General features: G+C 40.4%; 1 protein-coding gene across 6 annotated transcripts in view; it reads left to right on the top strand.

Annotated features, from left to right (window-relative positions):
- The window catches only part of WDFY2 (WD repeat and FYVE domain containing 2), a 235,604-nt gene that overhangs the window by 84,325 nt on the left and 130,049 nt on the right, over nt 1-21,230 (top strand). For 2 of the 6 annotated variants that reach the window (XR_012079966.1, XM_006210129.3), the window contains exon 1: nt 1,432-1,812. The exons of 3 other annotated variants lie outside the window; for them this stretch is intronic. Coding sequence is in view for 1 of the 3 variants with exons in the window: in XM_006210129.3 (XP_006210191.1) it covers nt 1,676-1,812 (137 nt within the window). In the remaining 2 variants the exon portion in view is untranslated. Of the gene's footprint in view, nt 1-1,431; nt 1,813-21,230 lie in introns of those variants that run through there. One more of the 6 variants, XM_031684576.2, reaches the window with a different exon arrangement.

Raw genomic sequence — 21,230 nt, 5'->3', positions numbered from 1 at the left:
GGAACATGAAGCTCAGAGAAGTGGAATGCTTTGGTCTGGGTTGCTAAACTGGAAAATCTCTCAACCTCCCTTTCAAGGGCCTTAGCGAATTTCTACGAAGTTGGGAGGGGTAGAAAGCTGCACTGTGGCTTTGACAGGTCCTTTGCAGCCTACTGCCTTGGCTGCCAAAAACCTGCCTTAGAAAATGCATTTCTACAAGGCCTGTTGCAATCTTTGACCAGCTCTGGCCTATCATTTTTCTCACCTCCAGAGCCCTTGGCAGCCCAATCACACCACATAGACCATCACCATTCCTCAGCTAGCTTGTTAACTCTGGGAGAGCTAATGGGATTATCACATTACCAAAGATCCCAGGCCCTGTGCCAGGCGCCTAATATTCATTCAATAATCGTAATAACTCCATCCATTGTCTCTGGTGCAAACTAGAAAGGCTGGATTACTGGGGTGTGTAAAGGAGTCGGAACCAGGAGGAGCAGGGAGGTCTGGGTTCAAGTGTGAGACGGGGAGAGGCTATAGCTCTAACTTGAAGCTAAAGTAACCTTGGGCTAGTAACTTATCATCTAAGAAAACGAGGATGTTGACACTACAGATCATCTCTAAGCTCTCTCAAAGATGCCTGTATGAGACTTTTTCCTCTTTCCCCAGCTCCTGACGCTCCACTATTATGGGTAGTGACAGGGGCGGAGCGGTTGTCTGCTCAGCTGAGGGCTACTCTTTCGTCCTCTGCCTTAGAGGCCTGTCCAGGCCGTGACTCGGCACCGAGCTCGCCAGGCCAAGAGCGATGAGAAGTGGGCGATAGGTCATTCTGGGACAAGGAAGAGAAGGCTCCGAAAAACTACAACTCCCAGGAGCCCACGGGGTGGCACTCGGCGGCCTTGGGCTGGTGCATGTTGGAAGCAGTAAACCGCGCTTCATTATAAGGCCGTTCAGGACAGGTAACTCGTGCGCATGCCCAGTCACATCCCAACTAGTTCTGCTTCTTTCCTTACTGCAGGCTTCCTTTCTTTCCGGCCTCTCCCAGGAGCACTTATCCCCGCCCCACCTCCGCCCCTCTTTTCAGGGATTTTGAATGGGCGGGGCCACTGGCAAGCGCGTTCCCAGGACTGTGTACGTGCGCGTTCACGGGAGATTAAATAGGGAGGGGACTAAATACTGGGTGTGGAAGGCGCAGAGGAGAAAGCAGAGCATGGAAGGCGCATGCGTTCTTGAGGCGGTGCGGCAAGGCTTCGGGAATGGCGGAGGGGAGGGCGGAAATGGGCTAGTGGGCTGACGCACGCGCATTGGGCCACCAGCACCCCGCCTCCTTTTCCAGTTTCCCCTCCTCCTCTACCACCCTTCCGGAAGTGCAGCCGCCCTCGCGCCCACCAGCGGCCACCCCCTGCGGCAGGCCCCGCCCCCTGTCGGCCCCGCCCCCTGCTCTCCGCCCCCTGCTCTCCGCCCCCTCCTCCTGTGGTGGTGCCGGGTTGCAGCGCCGGTCGTGGCGGTTTCGGTGCCCGAAGCCGGGAGCCCGGAGTCGTTACCGGGAGCGGCGGCCAGGCTATGATCGCGGGTCCCCGGCGTCCCGCTCCGGCCAACCAGAGTTCTTGTCTCGGCCTGTGTCCGTGCCCGAGCAGTCTCCTCAGCCCGGCTCCGCGGCGCGATCGGTGGCGGCGCCCCCAGCGCGCCCCTTCCTCCGATGGCGGCAGAGATCCAGCCCAAGCCTCTGACCCGAAAGCCGATCCTGCTGCAGCGGGTCGAAGGGTCCCAGGAGGTGGTGAATATGGCCGTGATCGTGCCCAAGGAGGAGGGCGTCATCAGTGTCTCGGAGGACAGGTACGGACCGCTGCCCTCAGTCGCGAGGAGGGGCGGGACGGGCCGGCGGTCCCCGAGCCCGCTTCAGGGGCTGTGCCTCCACGTCGGCGCGAGTGTAGAGCGCTCTCAAGTTTTTATTATCATGCGCATCCCGGTGGTGCCCGTGTCTAGCAGCGCGTCGTCGCAGCTGCGTGCCTTGGGGGACGGAGCCCGGACAGCGGCGTGCTGTCTGGCCTTGTCCTGGCTCGGCTGGCGCTTGTCTGGGCCAGGATGGCCCTTGGACTAACGGTTTGCCGGCCACTGGACCTTGGTCCAGCCCTGAGGACAGGAGGGGGAGGGGGAGGAGCTTCGCGGCCCGGCAGGTGTGTGCGTGGGGAGGATGCTCCAAGCCTCTTCTGCAAGATAACTAAGGGCTTTTTGAGAACTCTGGTACAATTCTTAAGGCTCCAGACAGAGAAAGCAAATGCCACTCCCTTCTCCCAGACATTCCCACCGAATCCAGATCTCCCAGACATCTTACACTGAATTCAGTGACTATTGCAAGTTGTGAAAAAAGTATTTGGGCTTCTGCCCAAAAGGAGAGGTACATTCTTTACTTTGCCCTCCTTTTCTTACCTCTCCAAGCTCAAGGGGAAGCTCCTAGAACTTTTAAGGGACTACTGCTGCAAATAGCTCTTGAGTTCCTTCCCTTTGCTTGCTTCCTTTCTTTTTGCCTAATTTTGCTTAATATGCAGAAGTAGAGCCAGTTCTTCTGCCTTTGTACTCTCTCTTGTTTTTAAGACAGTGCTTTTTTGCTTTAACTTAATGTCCTTTAATATGCAGAAATTATGCTGACGAAGCTAATTTGCAGAGGAATGATACCTGAATATAGTAGTCATGGTTTTGATCTGGAATTGTTGCTTTTATAGCATCAACTAGCATTCTAAAAAATGTAGCATTATGGAAGTATATGACAAGGGGCTTTAACCTTAAGCAGTAGTTAGGTTTCCTTAATGTACGTTCAAATTATGCTGAGGTAGAAAATATTTTTTCTCGGTAACTTGTAAATTTGCAGGCAGATGTGAAGCAGCAAAATGTTCATACTGTCTTTATACTCATTTCAGCACTTTGCATACAGTGTAGCCTCAAACAATGTGCCTGATAGGTCTGTTCATATCATAGATTCTTCAGTATAACCAGGATGAATATGTTAATGACATATTCTTGTCTACATCAGACTCCATACAAAGGGCCAAATGGTGCTTGATTCATTTCCCATGCAAATCCAATGGAAAACATTGTAAACATACACCGATGGCAAGCAGCCTGCAAGAACTGAAGAAATTCATGGCGGCAATGGAATACATGGATGTAGAAACCTTTTAAAATTCACAAAGAAGCCTTATGAGTGTTTGATTTTTCCATAGAGGCAAAATTCTATTAAAGAGACGGCTTCTGGACATAGAAATTTTTTGTCATAGGATTGTGTTGTTTTTTTTTTAAGAATGTATTATGAACATCACTTTCCATGTCTATACCTACTAGAGATGAAATCGCTCAACCTAACTGCTGTAGGAAATTCATAAGGAAGTTTGTTGAATCAAGTAAGAGAGAGAGAAAGGTAGTTAAACTTAAGCTCCTTTAATATTACTTTTGAAACTTTTTGCTCTGGTTGAGGGTTTTTGAGTACAGGTTAGTTTTCATAGTTTTTTGGTGTTGTTTTTAAGAATTCAAAGGGATCTTCGAGGTTATTTGCTGTAACAGCTTTCTTTTATATGTATGTGTATGTATAACTGAATTGCTTTGCTCTACACCTGAAACTAACATTATAAATCAACGACTCTTCGATAGAACAAACAAACAAACAAACAAACAATCTAAAGGGGGAAAAAAATCCAGCTTCATTTTACAAATGAGAAAATTTAGGCCAGAGAATTTGCCTGCCCAAGTTCATGTAGCTGGTGGTGAAGCCAGGCCTAGCTCCTAAGTCTTCTGATTCGCATTTCACAGTGTTTATCCTGAAGGAAACAGCGTTAGGGGAGTGCATTTAAGAGCCTTTGGAGAAGCTGAAGTAGCATATATGAAAGAAACTGAAAGATAAGTTTTATTTGATCATGGGACAAAAGAAATGCAATGTTTAGATATATATTAAGCTTAATTTTCACTTTCCCAGTTTACAATGTAAGTAATAGAAATTATCTTATTATGCAATTACTATTATGTAAAATTCTTTACATGTATTTTATTGTTAATCAAGTCAACAACTCTGTGTTTCCATAGCTCATAGACTCATATGTGAAAAAGACTTTGTTATTTAGAGCTCAATTTTTAAAAAAATTTTTTAAGGAGATGAGGTAATTAGGTTTACTTATTTACTTATTTTTTAAGTGGAAATACTGGGAATTGAATCTAGGACCTTGTGCATGCTAGGCAGGCCCTCTACCACTGAGCTATCCCCTCCCCATAGAGCTCAATTTTGATTATGGTTTTCATTAAAAGAGAATTGATCTGTATTCTTGCTTTTCAAAATCCAGTGTCACTTTCACTTGACATAATGATAAAGATATTAAGATATAATACTGATTTTCATCAAAAGCTACCAAGCCATTTCCATTCATTGCTTCAGCTAGAAATTAGCAATTTTCATTCCTGAACTATAAGGTTAAACACAAAATAATGTCGCATTTCTGAATGGTAGTGTCTCAAATTCTTCTGAAACCTTGGTTTTTTCTTTTTGACCTGTGGTTCCCAATAGTCTTTATCTATACCTTTGAAAATGCTTAACATTTTCTGCCTTCAACAGTGTTATAGATACTTGTTGTCCATTTATCTTCTCCATGAATTCCCTAAGGTGCTACATGTGTCTTATTCACTGTAATATCTATGGGGCCTAGTATGGTGGGTGGCTGGCTCACAGTAAGCCATCAGTAAACATTTATTGTATCAGTGACTGATCTTTTTGTTGTTCATGAAAGCACAGCATCTTAACGATTGTAGACATTTCGTTGATATTTGTCTGAATGCATTTTATGACAACCTGTGAAAGGTCTGTGTGGACAAATGTACTCTTGTGGGAAAAGGATTGGACTGGACCGCCTTTAAAGGTGCTTTAAAATTTTGAAAGTCCACGCATTGCTTCATTCATTCCATCAGCCAACATTTGAGCTCTACTGTGTTCCAAGCCCATGAGCACACTACATTGGTGAAAATGACAAGGTCCTTTCAAGTTGCTCACAAGTCAGTGGGAGGACATTTTAGAAGAAAATAAAACACAACCTCCAAGATTTAGTATTGAAAAGAGAATTTGTAGGTGGGGAGGAGTGACTGGATTCCAGATTCTTGGACTACCGTCTTCACCCTACGGCTGTTGTCAGTAGTGCGCTGATAATATTCTAATCTTCAGGCCCAAGAGCGGCTAAAAACCCTTATCCTCAGTTCATCTGAATCCAGTTAAGAAATATAAAAATAATCTGACTTACAAGTATAGGTTTCTGGTGCTATCATAAAGCAGAGTTTGTTCTCAGAACTCACTGGCTTTATCTTAGTCTATCTTTGCTTTAATTGCAGCTGAATTCTGTTTCCAGAGGACATGCCCAACTTTGGTACATCAGGTTCCTCATTTCTCAGCTTCTGTCTACTGTCTTTTCTGAGTGAATGTCATTTTTGACAGTCCTTGCCTAGGAGTTTCCTCCCAGACATTTTGGCTCTATTTCGGTTAAGACGAATGTCTAGCCTGCAGCTTACCAGGGTAGCTGGTAATCTGCAGCTCCCTTGTTCAGTGGCAGCCTCTTCTCCAAATGTTGAAAGCCAGTAGAGACTGTTCCAGGTGGGACCAGCCCCATTTAGACCTTATCTTTGTAAGTTCTTTACATATATACCTTAACACAAGTCAACAATTTTCACATTCATACAGAGACTTTCAATGACTTTAGTTAGTTACTGTTAGACACTTATAGGAAATTGTTCTTTCACTGGGCATCTCTACCCCTGCAATAAATAAATGGGGGTAAGATTTTTTTTTTTAAAATCTCATATAAAGAGATGTGCTGACGATGAGTACAAACACCATTCACTGGGGTTGTTGAGGAATCTTTGCTTGTGGTGGTTAGAGAAAAGACCAAGGAGCTTTTCTCCAGATGGATCTTGTAGGATGAGAAGGAGTTCATGTGAAAAAGCTAGGGTGTTGGAAGGGGCATTCTAGCTCTAGAGGGAAGAGAAAACTTAGTGCATGGAGCAGCACTAGAATGGTCTGGTTTACAACAGACTTGGGAGTCAGTCAGCTTGAATTCAGAACTCAGCTCTGAATGTCACACTTTGAGGAATCTGGAAAATTAGTGTCTCTAAAGATGGACAGTCCCAAAACCCTGAGTGTAAGAATTTGGAATTCTTTTCTGGATAAAAAGATCTGAGGGTGTGGTGGTGGGGTATTGTGGAGGAGGCTGTGAGGGAGGGGACTGCAGAGAATGAGGTTAATGGGGAGGGACTCTGGGGAACTGCCACCTTATAGTCTGACTTTATTCAGGACCAGTTTATACAGCATAAGTTAGCTGTGTTCTCTGTAAGCGCTAAGGGTACATAGAACCCATGCAATGGGTAATAAATAGGGAGTCACATTTTTATCTCAATAGATCTGATCTCCAATGCCTAGCAGAAAGGAGATATGCACTGTATGTTCATTGAATGAATTAAGCAGTGGCTGAACAATCACCTGTTTGGAATGGAATGGGCCTGAGGGGGGTTTAAATTTCTGAGAGCAAAGATACTTAAACTGAACCTGAGAGAGACTTAGCAGCTTACTTTGGGCTACAGGGGATAGGACTGGCAAGGGGCTGGAATGAGAGAGGGGTTGGATTTTTTATTTTTTATCTTTAAGTCCCCCTCTTTTTTTCTAATTCTGAACTACAGTGATTCTAAGTGGCCATGACTATGTAACTATTTCTTGAAAAGTTATGTTAAAATGTCATTTTATAAATCCTCATAGTATTGGCTCATTTACCATTGATTCTTTTCATTGTGAAATTGTACTATCTTGGTTCTCTGGTTGAAACCATTAGTTGCACTAATACTTAGACCTTCACACCATTCAGCTGACCTCCTCATGGAGTTTTATGTACCATGCATTTTATAACACTTGCGTTAAAATTTTTTAAATGCAAATCAAAGATTTTCCCTAAATGCAGACATATTTCCAAAAGTTGAGTCGAGTGATGGTGTGAGGTCTCAAAAGTTGACAAAACTGGAACCCATCTAAACTAATTTTTGATTGTGTCAAGTTTCTATTTAATGGCATTAAATTAATAAACTTTCAGCTATGCACTAGAGACTCATCACTTGGCAGTAGTAATTGCTGGTTTCAAGGTCCCAAAATGGGAATTTGCCCCATATAATTGTTGAAAATTAGACGTTTCCACTGAACTCAGAGCATGAGGAAGTCTTGGTGCCAGCAGATCTGTCTGGAAACAGGCTGCCTCTAGGTCTCTGAAGGTCAGACTACAGATTGCCTTTTTAAGAAAAGATCACTATGGAAAAGCTGTTTAAGGAAGTTTACTAGAGGAGGCTTAGCTTCTAGTACCCTAAAGCTCCTGTTGGTTCTGAATTACCTACTTAATTTACACAGTTCAGCCAGATTCTTTCCAGGACCTCACAGATCTTAATCATGATACATTCATCTGGATATTTATTGCAAGATAATGGACAATGTCAGAGTGGCAGTTCTGACACACTCCTTAAAGGAGTGATTCTCAGATTGTGAAACCCTGGCCAGCTATCTTCTGTCTCAAGTGTTACTAAACTTAATTTGAAAAAGAAAAGTAGGTAAAAGTCATAGGATGGTAGAAGCCGGAAGAGACTTCAGCAAGTTGATCTTTTTCCAAGCAAATAAAATAAAAACGGAAATATTACTTTTCCCTTGCACAGCATCTTTCCCTGGCTCTGTTTTCACTTTGAATTTGGCTTTGAGAGGGAGAGATTTTCTGTTTGTTGTTAAGAGCCATGTCATTAAAAAGTAACAGCTTTGGGAAAATTAAAACACTCAGTACCATTTAGAAATCAATAGGTAAATTGTGATTTAAAACTCTTTTAAGTAGTGATCTATTGATATCTGTAACACTAAACTAAATTATATGCGGTGTGTAGTTACCTGAAAAGAAAATGGCCATGAGCCAAACTTTGCTTCTCAACTACAGTACCAGGACAGAAAGAATTCAAAGGAAGCAACACTCCTTTTTTATTTTTATATGAATAGGTCTCCCAAGAAAAGTGCCACATTAACCTAGAAATTCCCTAACGCAGAAAAAAATAACTTCTTGCGCAACTTCAGTAAACAGTCTCATTAACTTTTTTTTTTAAAGGGCAGAGGGGCCTCCCCATCCAAATGCTTCATTTAGTCATTAGTAAAAATTAATTCAGAAGTATAAGAAACTAACAAATAAGACCAAAAAAGAAAAAAAGTCATCTACTTGTCTGCTGGCCGAGAGTGCTGGCTTGTGCTCTCATGTGCCTTTAATTTAACGAATCTCGGGGAAGAACTGGTTCTGGGAGTCTGATCGCAGCTCTCCCCTGCCTTGACTTTGGATATTGGGCATTTCATCACTGTTAGCCTCGGTTTCTCCACCTGGCAAAGGAGGGAGCAGGATTTCCTAGCGGTGGCTCTGGCACTGTGATGTGCCCACGTAGGGACGAAATAAGTGTAGTCTGCGGTCACATCATCCTAAAACTTGGAGCCAAAGAAAATGTGCAGGGGGTGCAAAAGGAGCATGCGCTTTGTGAGGGGATGGAAATCGATGCTTCCCGGAGCCTTTGGATGGCAGCGGTTCTTTATTCCCCGATGAAATATTAAAGAGGTGTTTGTTTTGGTGCCTAATACCTAGTTGAACTGGATGCACTACATTCTTATTTCCAGATGAATCCTTTAGTTTCAGATGCTAAACCGTTTTGCTCTGGGTGGTTTACTGGACCCTAAGTCAGGGCTAACGGTTGTCTAGAGCAAAGCTTTTGAAACTTTTTTGACCATAAATCATAGTAAGAAATATATTTAGCATTTGCTACCCAAGACTCACATACACTGACACAGAACACACATGTATAACTGAAACGAAAGTTTTTTAAATGGTTTCCTTTAATGGGACGTGCATACTGACAGTTTTTGTTCTACTGTTGGCTTCATAAAATCCTAATTGTGACTCCTGCAGTTGATTTTATGAGCCATAATGGGTTGAAAACAACAGTTTTGAGATGCAGCGCCCTAGAGAAACTGTTAAATTTTGTACCCTCTTTTTCTTTCTGTAGTTTTGGTGCTCCTTGAAGATGAAAGGAAATACAGTTCAACCCAGAGTCCTATACCCCACCAGCCTACCCTACCCCTGGCCTGTCTTGCTTTTCTGAATTTTCATAGGTTAGAGAATTGAGTTAGTCTCACTGGAAGCCTCCAACTCAGGAGATAACTATGCTTTTTATTATTTTTTTAAAGTTTATTTTTTCTTTACATTTTCTAGATACTTAATTAATTATTTAGGGCTTTTTTGGAGGGGGTGAAGAGAGGTAATGAGGTCTATTTATTTTTAGAGAGGGTACTGGGGATTGAACCTAGGACCTTGTGCATGCTAAGCATGTGCTCTACCATTTGAGCTATACCGTTCCCCAGGACATAACTGTTCTAAGCCTTTTCAGTCCAGAGCCAGAGAGTGTTCGGAAGTGCAGCAAACTGAACAGCTGTTTGAGTGGCTGCGTTTTAGCTTCTTGTGATGTGTTCATTTATTACTGAGTTAGGTCTCAGAAGTGATGCATCTCATCTAAGTTACATGTGTCAGTTGCTGACCTCTCTATAGGACTGTTTTTCTTTTTGGCTGGGTGGATTTACCTATAAAGTTAAGCTATTTGGGGATTTTATGTATTTTTCCATTAGTTATTAAATTTTTAATCTTTTCCTCAGTTTCTAAGAATCAACTTACATTTTAAGTAATCATAATAATCCCTCTGAAGTGTGTTTACATTTTAAATAAAGATAATATAAACATAATGAAGAATAATTGCTCATAAATCTCTTAGCACAATGACTGTTTGGATTTTATGTATTTCCTTCTAGCAGTTTTTCTAATGCAGCTTTGAAAAATATGACTATAATCATATGCTTTTATGTTCTTGCCCCACTTAAAATTGTGCCACCAGCTACCTAGTCTTTAACCATCATTTTAAGTGGCTGTCTATTTTTCTTTTCCTTCTGTATTCACTCATATTTATTTAATGCTTATACTATATGAATTTGGCCCTGGGTCTCCCATCATGAACAAGACATCCTGTTCTCAAGATACTGATAATCTAGTGGGTACAACATTGCCATTTATCCATCCCCTACTGTTGGCTATTTATTTTTAGTTTTATAATTGTTATGACGAGGATATATTGTACATGTAGGTGTTTTTTCTCCCAGATTTTGGATTATTTCTTCAGGAAAAATTACAAGAACAATGCCTTATTGCTTTCCAAAAGGTTTGTGCCACTTTATAATGTTTACAGTGACATAGGAATATTAGTTTTATCATATCTGAGCAGCCATAAATATTATTATTTAAATTTTTTTCTTCACAATTTGCTTGATAAATTGTAGCACTTTACTCATGTTTAATTTGTATGTTTTGGCTGAATGTGAATTTTTTTCTGTTTGCTTGTTTACTTGTTACTTTTCCTTTTATGAACTACCTGTTCCTGTCCTTTGTTTCTCCATTGAAGTCTCATTCTTCTGAACATATATATTCTGTAGATATATAAGGATATTAATTCTGTTTCTGTTTTATATCCAGTTATGTCTTATACTTCCATTGTTTGCCTTTTTACTTTTTATATAGAAAATATTTACTCCTTATTGTAACCATCTATCTTTTTCTATAATTGAAATTTCTTCCATCATTCCTAATTTTTTAAAGTAATTCTTTACCCAGAGATTCATTAAATACTCATTTTTCTTTTATCCCAGTTATATAATTTAGTGAAAAAAATAACTTTTTGATTTATTTTGGAATGTATTTCATTGAATGGTATAAATTGAGGAATGTAATGATTTTTCTGAAATTTGCTGTTGATTATTTCAACATCATTTATTGAATGGTCCTTAGGCTTTTTTTTGTATTTATTTATGAAACTACCTTTATCACAAAATTAAATTCTTATAATCAATAAAGTCTACTATGGGCTCTGTTGTATTTTGAGAATCTCTGCTTTTAATATCAGTCTTATACTTTTTAAAAAATATTTTCTTTTTTTATTGAAATATAGTTGATGTACAATATTATGTTAGTTTCAGGTGTACTATGTAGTGATTTGGCATTTGCATACATTATGAAATGATCAGCATGATAAGTTTGGTAGCCATCTGTCCGCATACAGAGTTATTACAGTATTATTGACCACATTCCTTATGCTGTATGTTACATCCCTGTGGCTTATTTATTTTATTACTGGAGGTTTGTACCTCTTAATCCTCTTAAGCTATTCCACTCCTCACCCTCTTACACTTTTAATTATTGTAGCTAATGAGTTGTTCTTGATTGTTTACCATTAGGTAGCTACAGTAATAGCTAGAAACTCTCTAGCCAAGTTAATGGGAAAGGAATCACTTGGTTCTAGATGATTGGGTTTTTCCCAAACTTTAAGACTTGACAGTCTCAGTTTCCTTATCTGTAAATTGAGAATAATGATTGTTCCCAGGATTGTTGGGAATGATACATGGGATGATATTCCTGCAGCAGCTGGCATTGTACTTGGAGCATAGATGGTGCTCAGTAGAAGTTAGTTTTCTTTTTTGTTTATGGTACCACCATGCCTGTTGCTATGGCTCCATTAAGTCTTGCCTATTTTAAGAATCACCTTGGATACACAAATTGGGGCTATTGAGTTTTTGTTTGTTTTCATATAGTTGTGAATCCCTTTATCTCATCTCTAGATATACCGAGGTGGAGTTACTCTCTCATCTTTTCCCTGCCACTTCCCAAACTTGTTCTGTAAAAGCCAGTGGTCAGGGGAGGTATGTGGTGGGTCCTGTGTTCTCCTTTGCAGCCTTTCCTCTCTCTCCATTTGCCATCTTGTCTTGAAATGGTGTGTTCATTGTCCCCACTGGTCTCCTGGAGGGCAGGGGCTATATATCCTATGTCTTCCATGGGGAATACGTTGAGGTAGGGATGAAATTTTAACTTAGCTGCCCTCAGCTGGGAGACTGGCAGCTAGTGGGCTGAGGTCTACCCTCAAATGGATTTTGTCCATGTACAATGTTTTTAGAAGTTTGAATTAGTAGCCAAGCTTTAAAAATCTGGATTTCACATAAAGGTCCAGCTTGTAGGTTTCTCTTGACAAATGGGAAGATGTACCCCCCATCTGAAATTGATTTTTGATAGTTTTAAATTACATAATATGTGAAAACACTGCATATACCAGAAGTCCCATACAAATGTTAAAGGTTGTTATCATTTAACTGGCCATAAATATAAAACATGAGTCTATACTTTTAATTTAGAAAGTTTTGTGTTTCTTTATCTTCATTTTAAAAGTGGATGAATGTAATATTTAAATATATTTAAATTCTAATTGTAGATAAATTTAAAATTATATTACTGCTTTTTATTTTGTAGATCTGAATTGATATAATGTTTTCTAGAGTCAATCATCCCCAATAGAAAAAAGGCTTCCCATGCTGTTAGAATCTCAGTAATCTGCTTTAGTATTCATTGGCACTTCTGGGACTTGGAAAATACTAGCTGTCTGATATTAGGTAAGATGGTTTTGTTTAGGGGAGAAGGGGCTATTGAAACTAGCTGAGATATTTCGTTACATTCTGATTTTTGAAATATTTTTGAATTTGTATTTGAGTGACTTAATAAGTTCTCTCTACATTTCAAAACTTAAGATTGTTAAACAATTTGGAAGAATCAATAATTTTCCTCCAGAAGGGTAAATTAAGTTAGAGAGGTTAGTTATGCTTGATCTGAATAGTTATCTGATTTGGATGGATTGAGTTGGTTTGGAATTTGGTTGCAGTGTGACTTCTGTGACTTGTTTTTCTTGTTGAGTTTCCATTTGGGAAGTTTCCATGTATCAGATGTGTACAACATAGATCTTTGAGCTTTATCTGGGTAGAGGATTGGGCAAAGGCTGAGAAAAGAACATTCACAAAGTCTGAAAAGTTTCAAAAGTCATATATAGGGAGAGGAAGGGGCCCAGGGAAGGAGTCTTGAGGCTTCGGAGGGATGTGTGGGTTATCTGTTAGTTATTTGAAATATAATTTAGATAGGAGATTGCCGCAGTTTGAGAATTAAATAATCATAGTACAAAAGACACAGGTTTTAAGGTTAAAAAATGGCTACTAATTTGGTGGTTCATTTCCCTTGGGGACTGATTCATCCAGACTATAACTGAAGTTCTGAATATTTGAACAAAAAATAGCCGGTAAGAAGAGTTAGATACTAGCAGTTATGTTTAAAAAAATAGTTAAACTGGTTTTTAAGGTGATAGTACATGCATTTGTAAACTTCTGAAGGCTATACCGAGGGAAGATAAGCTCCCTCCCACTTGTGGTGTGAGATTTTATGAAAGGGAAACTGATAGGATTTGCACATGCTCTGATAAGTGCTTTGATACGGATCTCTGTGGGCATTTCTGCTATAGGAACTGCAAACTTTTCACTTCTAAAACTACTCTGGGGATTAAGCCTCCTCATGAGCTTCTGATAGCTGCATTCTGCAACTCACTCTTCCTGTAAACACCTCCCCACATGCCTTGACATTTTCCGTTTATCTTCTGCTCTGGGCTCCCCATCACTGTGTTTCTCAAGGTTTCTAGCTCAGGACTCAGAACATAGTAAGTAAGCAAGATTGGAGCAACGGAGGCTTGTGTGTTAGTTGACAGTGAGGCCTCTCCTGTGGTTTACAGGGGTCACTCAGAAACTAGTTGTCTTCTAAAAAGATGTAATGACGGAGTCTCTTGGTTTCCTTGTTACAGTGAACAGAAACAAGCCTGGCAGGAGGTTCACATATCTTGCAGAATCCAAGGGTGGTGATGCATTTGGGCCTCAGGAAGCGAACTAAAGTCTGGAGCACGTGGAGAGCCAGGAAGTGCCCTCTCCCTGTGCTCATGGGTTTGTCCGTGCCTGCATCATTCTTCTCTCTTCTCTCACTGACTTCCTGTGTTCCTTACTTAGTCCATAAGGCAGAACATGGCTGCCAGCTGCTCCTGACTTTTATACGTGATGCTCTTGATAAGCAGAGAGAGACTGATGTCAGGCTTCTATCCTAGTTCCAGAATTCTTTGGGAAGAGACGTATGGGTCCAGTCAGTCAGCAGTCCATTCTCGGATTGTGGCCAGAAGTGGGGTCATGTTGCAGGAGTTTGGTCATCTCTTCTGCAGCCTGTGGATGGGGAGTGGAGGGCAAGTCTCAGAAAAGAGATATAAGATCAACAGTTCAGCATGTGCCCACTGCTGGGGCGGAGCGGGCGTGAGATGAGCCCGTGCCTTGCAGCTTGGCATGTTGTTGGTTATTGTTCTAGTAGCAGCAGAATGATGAACACTGACTCTTGCTTTTCCCATGATTTTCATTGCCCTCTTTTCCTTGAAATCTGCTCGTATATGTCGCCCTTGACATGTCCAGGTAGCCATTTTCTCCTCATTGCTTCATTTGCTGATTTGACATGTTTGTTGACTGCTGTTTTCCTGTAGTGGGTACAACGTGAGGAATGGGTAGGTATTTCACAGTGAATGTTTGCTGAGCAAAAGCCATTGTTATTTGACAGATTTTAGCACTAGTGAATGGACCCCATATGGTAACCAGATTTTCTAAATTCCAAATCAAAACATATGGCAACGTGAAAGATTTTTTTCCTGATGGATGAATATATAGACAGAGAGACAGATAGATGAATAGATGAATATATATATATATGTAGATAGAGAGATAGACACATATAGTGCATATATTTCACTATACATTTAACAAACTGAAATTAAAAAAATGACATGAAACTAGACTGTTAAGCACGTAAGGACACAGTATGTGTCCTATTTCAGAGAGGAGGCTGAAAAGCCTCAGAGATATTAATAGTAACTAATAAAAGCTAACATTTACTGAGTACATACCATGCGCCAGGCACTGTGTTAAGCCCTTGATGTGCTTTATGTGCCTTTTCTTATTTAATCCTCAGGATGATTTTATGAAGCAAAATATTTTACTCTTATGAAAGATGAGGGATCAGATGAAGCCAGGAAGAGGCAGAGTTGGGATGTGCGTGGGCCTGGTTCATTGGACTCTGCAGCCCTTTCATTCGTCTTCGCTATGCTCCACCACCTCTCTGAGATGTGGAAGGACCAATATGGAGCCTCCATGGAAGTCACACACAACAGGCTGAACTGGGTTCTTCGGAGGAAAAGCTACCAAATCAGCTAATGAATCAACAAGTGACAATACAAATTAAGTAAAAAGAGAGTAGACATCCTTTTCACACCCTTGCAATTCCTTCTTTACCTACTCTAAGTATTTATTATTACAAAATTGTAGATATGACTTTGGGTGAAGTCAGGAAGGGCTATGCATTTATTGATGGACAGCGGGGTCTGTGAATGAGGAGGACCTGTTGGCTGCGTCGGGGTGTTTGTAGGCTGATTTTTTTCTTGTAGAACAAGACATCTGGAGATTGGTGGTCCTTATCTCTTTTTGTTCTGCCATCTCCAGCATGTGGCTTTCATCCCGATGGTTCCCCCATGTTGAAAAGATGATTGGCTTTCAGCTTCACATCTGGTCATAAATCTATCACAAGACCACCTAGCTACAAGGGAGGATGAGGCATTTGTTTATTCATTTATTTATTTATTTTCAGTACTTTAACAAATTTGGATATTGGGGAGATAAATAATCAGTGTGGTCTCACGAGACCTTTGGCTAGGGAACTACCCTTTACTCTTTGGACCAATGTTGACTGTAAGCTTGGGAACAGCTTTGTTTCCAAATGGGTCCCATTTGCCTTTTGTACCCTATAAAACTGATGACAACTCTTCCTCCTGCTCCTAACTCTGCCTCTTGCTCGTACTGCAGGACTGCCTTTGCTGCTTGGAGCAGATTCCCAGGCTGGCCGAATGCTGTAATCCAAATCCTAATATCAGGAGATCTGTGGTTTCCTAAATTCATGGATATAGGCCTGGGACTTTTACAGTTAATGTATATAATTGGCCACGGACCACTCTAAAGTTCATCAGTTAATCTGGCAAATGTAAGTATCAGAAAGTTTGCCAGTTTTTGCCAGCCTTTTAAAAACACCTGAAGTCATTCGTTTGCTCTTCTCATTTACATCCAAATTTTGAACTCCAGGAAGAATTTGTAAATGTCCAACGACTGGATGTTTTCTAACATATGGTTACAGTGTATTTTCTACTCACATTTTAATTCCAGAATATCTGAAGTGGAAATATCCTTGTGAGGCTTTAAGTTATAGATGTGGTAGGTGGTGATGCCTTCAGCACTCAGGGTTGCCTGGGAGGGCCGGGAGCAGCTGGGGCCCCTGGGCTGTGTGCTTCTGGCTGGGAGGACCCCTGGCTCGGCACTCAGTTGCTGTCAAAGATTGGTTAGCACTTCTTTAGGGACACTCATGGCTTTGATATTGTGCTTACAACAACCAAATCATCAAACCTGGCTGTATTATCTCAGTGACATTTTGAGGAAGATGTTGGAAGGATGTTTTCTTTACATTATAATGTAACTAATTTGGCTAAAATTTAAATCATACAATTGTTTTGGGGCTATTGTCAAGCATTATGCCCTGTGGTAGGAAGAACGTGAGAGAGGTAATTATAGGGCCTAAGTTAAAATCATGCTTCTCTCATTTACTCTTAATTTTTCTGAGGGTCAGCTTTCTAATTGATAAAACAGAGAGAATAAATACTGCCTTCTTCATAAGATTGTGGTATGAATAAAGTGAAATAATAGATACGAAAATTCCTTGTAAAGCTCTCTTAGAGCTCATTGACTGACTTGGCCGTAGGCACAAAGCGTGTAATATAAATGAGTGAAAAAGCTTGCTTTGAGAATATTTACTAGTTGGAACTGGGTCGAGCCTCAGTGTCAGGCGTACAAAAAGGAGTAGTGGGGATTGTGACAAACTGAAGCGTGTTTGCCTAGTGAAAGAGGACAGCTGCTTCTCAGCTCTACAGACGTTTGCCATGGGGAACGCAGGTCCAGAGTCTCCAGGATTGCTGGATTTCTCCAGCAATCCAGAAAATCCAGATTTTCATGTGAAATCTTTCAATCTTTAAAGTTAGTGCAAAGGTGTGTTTTAAAACTACCAACCAATCAAAATACTAACATGGGCTAGAGTCTTCCCTTTGTGCTATAGATATTCATTTCTCTTGAAAATAATGCATGCCAATTTATAATATTTATTGACAAGGTTCTCAGAAAAAGCACTTACATTAGGGTTGCCTCCTTCATTCTGTCCTCTTAGAAATTTCTGCTTCATATTCTTCATGGAAAGGTCCTTTCTGACGGTGTTGTGTGGAACCTGTCACTATGGTCCTGCCTCTATCAAACAGAAACTCACGAGGAGAGGCTTTTTTCGTAGTTAGGAATCAGACTGTCACAACTTTTAGTTAAGAAACAGAAATGCACCCAAAGCCTGAGGAAAGGGGAGTTTATTATGAGCCTACAGCAAAACTCCTGGGACCCAAGGGCAGAGGGAATGTGGCTGAGCCTTATGAATGTCAAAGCTTGAGAACAGGAGAGACTTGAGGACTATGTGGAGCTGTATTGTCCAGTATGGTAGCCACCAGCCGCATGTGGTTATTTAAATTTAAATTAATTAAAGTTAAATGCAGTTAAAACTCCTTTAGTGGCACTAGCTACATTTCGAGTTCAGACACCTCATGTGGCTAGTGGCTACCATATTAGGAGTGCAGATTATAAAGCATTTCCATCATTGCAGAAACTTTTGTTGGGCGGTGTGGATGGAGGGTCAGGGGTGTGAAGTGGGAGGTCTAGTGAACAGTTAAACAAAATGATGGTGGTGGTGGCTGAACTGAAGCAGTGGGGCACATTGAGAAGGATTTTAGTTACTGAAAAAAGTTACCTTTGGGGAGGCAGCTTTGTGTGGGGGTTAAGAGCAAAGATTAGTGTCAGATGTGAGTCCTTTTCATAGCTGTAGGGTTTTAGATAAGTTATTTAAGGCTCAGTTTCCTAGGTTGAAATATGGGAATTATTGAAGACTTGGAAATGGATGCCATAATCCAGGGACAATAAGTAGAATGAAAAGGGAGGAGGTGAGCAGTGTGATGAAAGAAAACACTGGGGAAGCTTGCAGGAGGAGTGTTAGTTGGGGAAGAGCTCAGAAAGAGGTGGATGCTAACCAAGTTTCTAAAGATGGGTTTTAGAATTGGCCAACGTCCACACAAGGACAGCACATTGGATTGACAGCATAGGCATTAGAGTTAGACCGGTTCAGTGTCACCACTTAACTAGCTCTGTGATGTTGAGCAGTTAGCACACAAACTCTCAATTACCTGGGTCTTTGTTTCCCTATGTGCAAAATGGGCATAGTAATAGAATTTATCTCAAAAGGTTGTGAGGATTAAGGAATGTAGTTCATATAAAGACTGAGTAAAAAGCTTGATAGAGTATAAACATTCAATAGATGTTCTTGCTATTAAGAACCCAGCCTTAAGGGAGAAGGGTATAGTGCAGTAGTAGAGGGCATGCTAAGGTCCTGGGTTCAATCCCCAGTACTTCCCCTAAAAATAAATAAATAAACTTAATTATCCCCTCCCCCCCTAAAACGAATAAAGAATCCATCCTTGAACGGTGAAAGTTCTGTATCAAATAATAGAGGATCATGGATGTGGATTGTACAACATGGAGGATTTTCACCAAAGATGGGTTATTAAAGCTAAAGAGCACCCTATGGGAAATTTAGAATGTGAAGAAAATAATTTTGCTGTAAATGAAAAAATTTTGCTTTTGTGACTACTGTCATTACTGGTGAAACTCATTATTCAGAGCCTTATAGAGAAACATGTTTAATAAAATTTAGAATAGTTGAATTCCTGGAGGAGGATGCTGGGGGTGTTTGGTGCATTTGAGAGAACGAACCAAGATACAGGAGCCATTTTAAATGTTCTCGTGGGGGCTAAGGGCCGCGTGCCTTATGGGGACGGGGAAGAGGGCTTTCCAAGCATTTCATCATGATGAGTTGCTTCCAAAATGACTTTTTTTCTTATTACTCTATGAGTTTGTTCCTCTCTTTTATTCCAGCATAAATTGAAATAGTTCTCTTCTCACTTTGAATCAAAAGCGCAAGGCAGAGACAGCAAAAAGTCAGTGATGGGTGGTAAAGACAGCCAGATAGACCTGCCTGAATTAAATCCCAGCTCCTCCACTTAACTAGCTGTGTGACTTCGCTCAAAGAGGTTAAAGTCATTTTTAAGTCTTTGTCATGGTGCTTTTAAGTATTATAAGTATTAAAGTACAGAGGAGTTGTATGTGAAGCTTTTGGTGCATGATAGGATTTTTAGATGTTAGAAAATGTGTTAATTCAATTGATACCTCCAATTCAAAACTTTAGGAGATTTGGTTTTTACTGAGGATTTTGTGTCCATAGTCTTAAGCATAGTATCAGGCATGTTATAAGCACTTGATAACTAACTCTGCATTAAATTAAAAATCCAAGAATTTATGTAACTCTTTGTATATGTGGAGAAGAAATTGCTAGGGGTTAAGTTATTTCTATTGCTTATTTATCTTCAGTTATACACCCAGATCAGATATCATTATACCTGGTTATTTGGGAAACAGGCACTCTGTAAATGGTAGCTATTATAACAATCCAGAAACTGGATTTTAAAGTCGCAATGTAGGAAATGCCCTTGTCAGAATGGATCTGTCATTTGACCTTTTGTTAACAAAATATATCTTGTTTATATCAGCAGAGTATGAACAAGAAGGTCACAACATGCCTATAAATGCAGTATTGTAGTAGAAGGAACTGGAACCTCTTTTGTATTTAGAATCATTTTGGTTAAAAAATTGCAGATGTGGTAAGTACAGCTCACACTATACCACACTATATTTTCAATTTTTTTGGTAAAACTATATACTTTATGTACTAAAATTAAGAGATATTTGCCAGCATTGTCACTCTTAATTTATGATTCACAGTACCTGCCTGAATGACAAAGTAATAATTTTTCACCACTTTATTCTAGTGGTTGTTAGTTTCTTTCCTATTGAATGGGTAAGATAATTTATCTTGCTCTAATATTCTGTGGCCAAAAGTAGAACCCCTGCAGTGCCAGTGATCACTTAATTCAGTGACTTCAATTATGTGAAATGTAACTAAAAACCAGAAAATAAGCAAAAAGTGTGATATAAAAACCCTGCTCACTAAAATTTGTATATTTTCCTCTTAGATATACCCTTTAGACACTTACTTACATGCTGGTATTATACTGAAATGTCCTTACTGAAATATCATATTTCATTGACTTGAAGAGCCACAGTTTTTTTAACCTTTATATTTTTCTGACATCAGAATTAGTGGCTTCAAAGAACAACTACTGTTTGCACAAGGTTCAGTGGGTTGGCTGGGGTGGCTGGTAGACCTTCCTGGACTTGTTTATATGGTAGAAAGGAAGCAACAAAAGAAAAGGGTAGCCCCAGTGCGCAAGCACTTTCCCAGCTTCTGTCTGAGTCACTTTTGCTAATGTCTCATTAATCAAAGCAAGTTACAAGGCCAAGCCCAGAGTCGGGGGACGGAGAAATAAACTCTGCCTCTTGGCGAGAGGAGCAGTCAAGTCACATTGCAAAGTATGTCCGTGGATACTGGGATGGGAGGGATTTCTGAGTGCATTTTAGCAAACCACCTACCATGATATTACAGTGAAATCATAGTTTAATTAGTGGTTTATCTTTCTTAGTCATACATAAAATAGTGTAACTATTGATTGATGATATCTTAGAGTTGATGAAATAGGGTATATATATATTGGGTTTTTAATTAAAACAGTACATAATCAATGTCAGAATTTAAGGTAATATAAAAGTATAAAAGAGTGCTTCCTCACTCTCCTTCCTCCACATCTCAGATCCTAGAGGCATCCTCCGAGGACAGTTTGGCATATACTTGGTGTGGTAGGCTGACCAGTGGCCCACCAAAGATGCCCCATCCTAATCTCCAGTTCCTGTGAATATGTAACTTTCTGTGGTGAAAGGGACTTGGCAGATGCGATTAAGGATCTTGAGATGGAGAAATATCCTAGATTATTGGGGTGGGCCCAGAGTAATCACAAGGATCTTTATGAGAGGGAGGCAGGAGGATTAGCGTCAGGGGAGAAGGCAATGCGAAGATGAAGGCAGAGATTGGCACTATTTGACCACAAGTCAAGGAGTGCTGGCAGCCACTACAAACTGGAAGAGATAAGATTCTGCCCTGGAGCCTCCACAAGGA

Source organism: Vicugna pacos, chromosome 14 (assembly GCF_048564905.1).
Source record: "Vicugna pacos chromosome 14, VicPac4, whole genome shotgun sequence".
NCBI lineage: Eukaryota > Metazoa > Chordata > Mammalia > Artiodactyla > Camelidae > Vicugna > Vicugna pacos.
The sequence above is the reverse complement of the archived record's forward strand: the minus strand, read 5'-3'. Positions and strand labels throughout refer to the sequence as shown.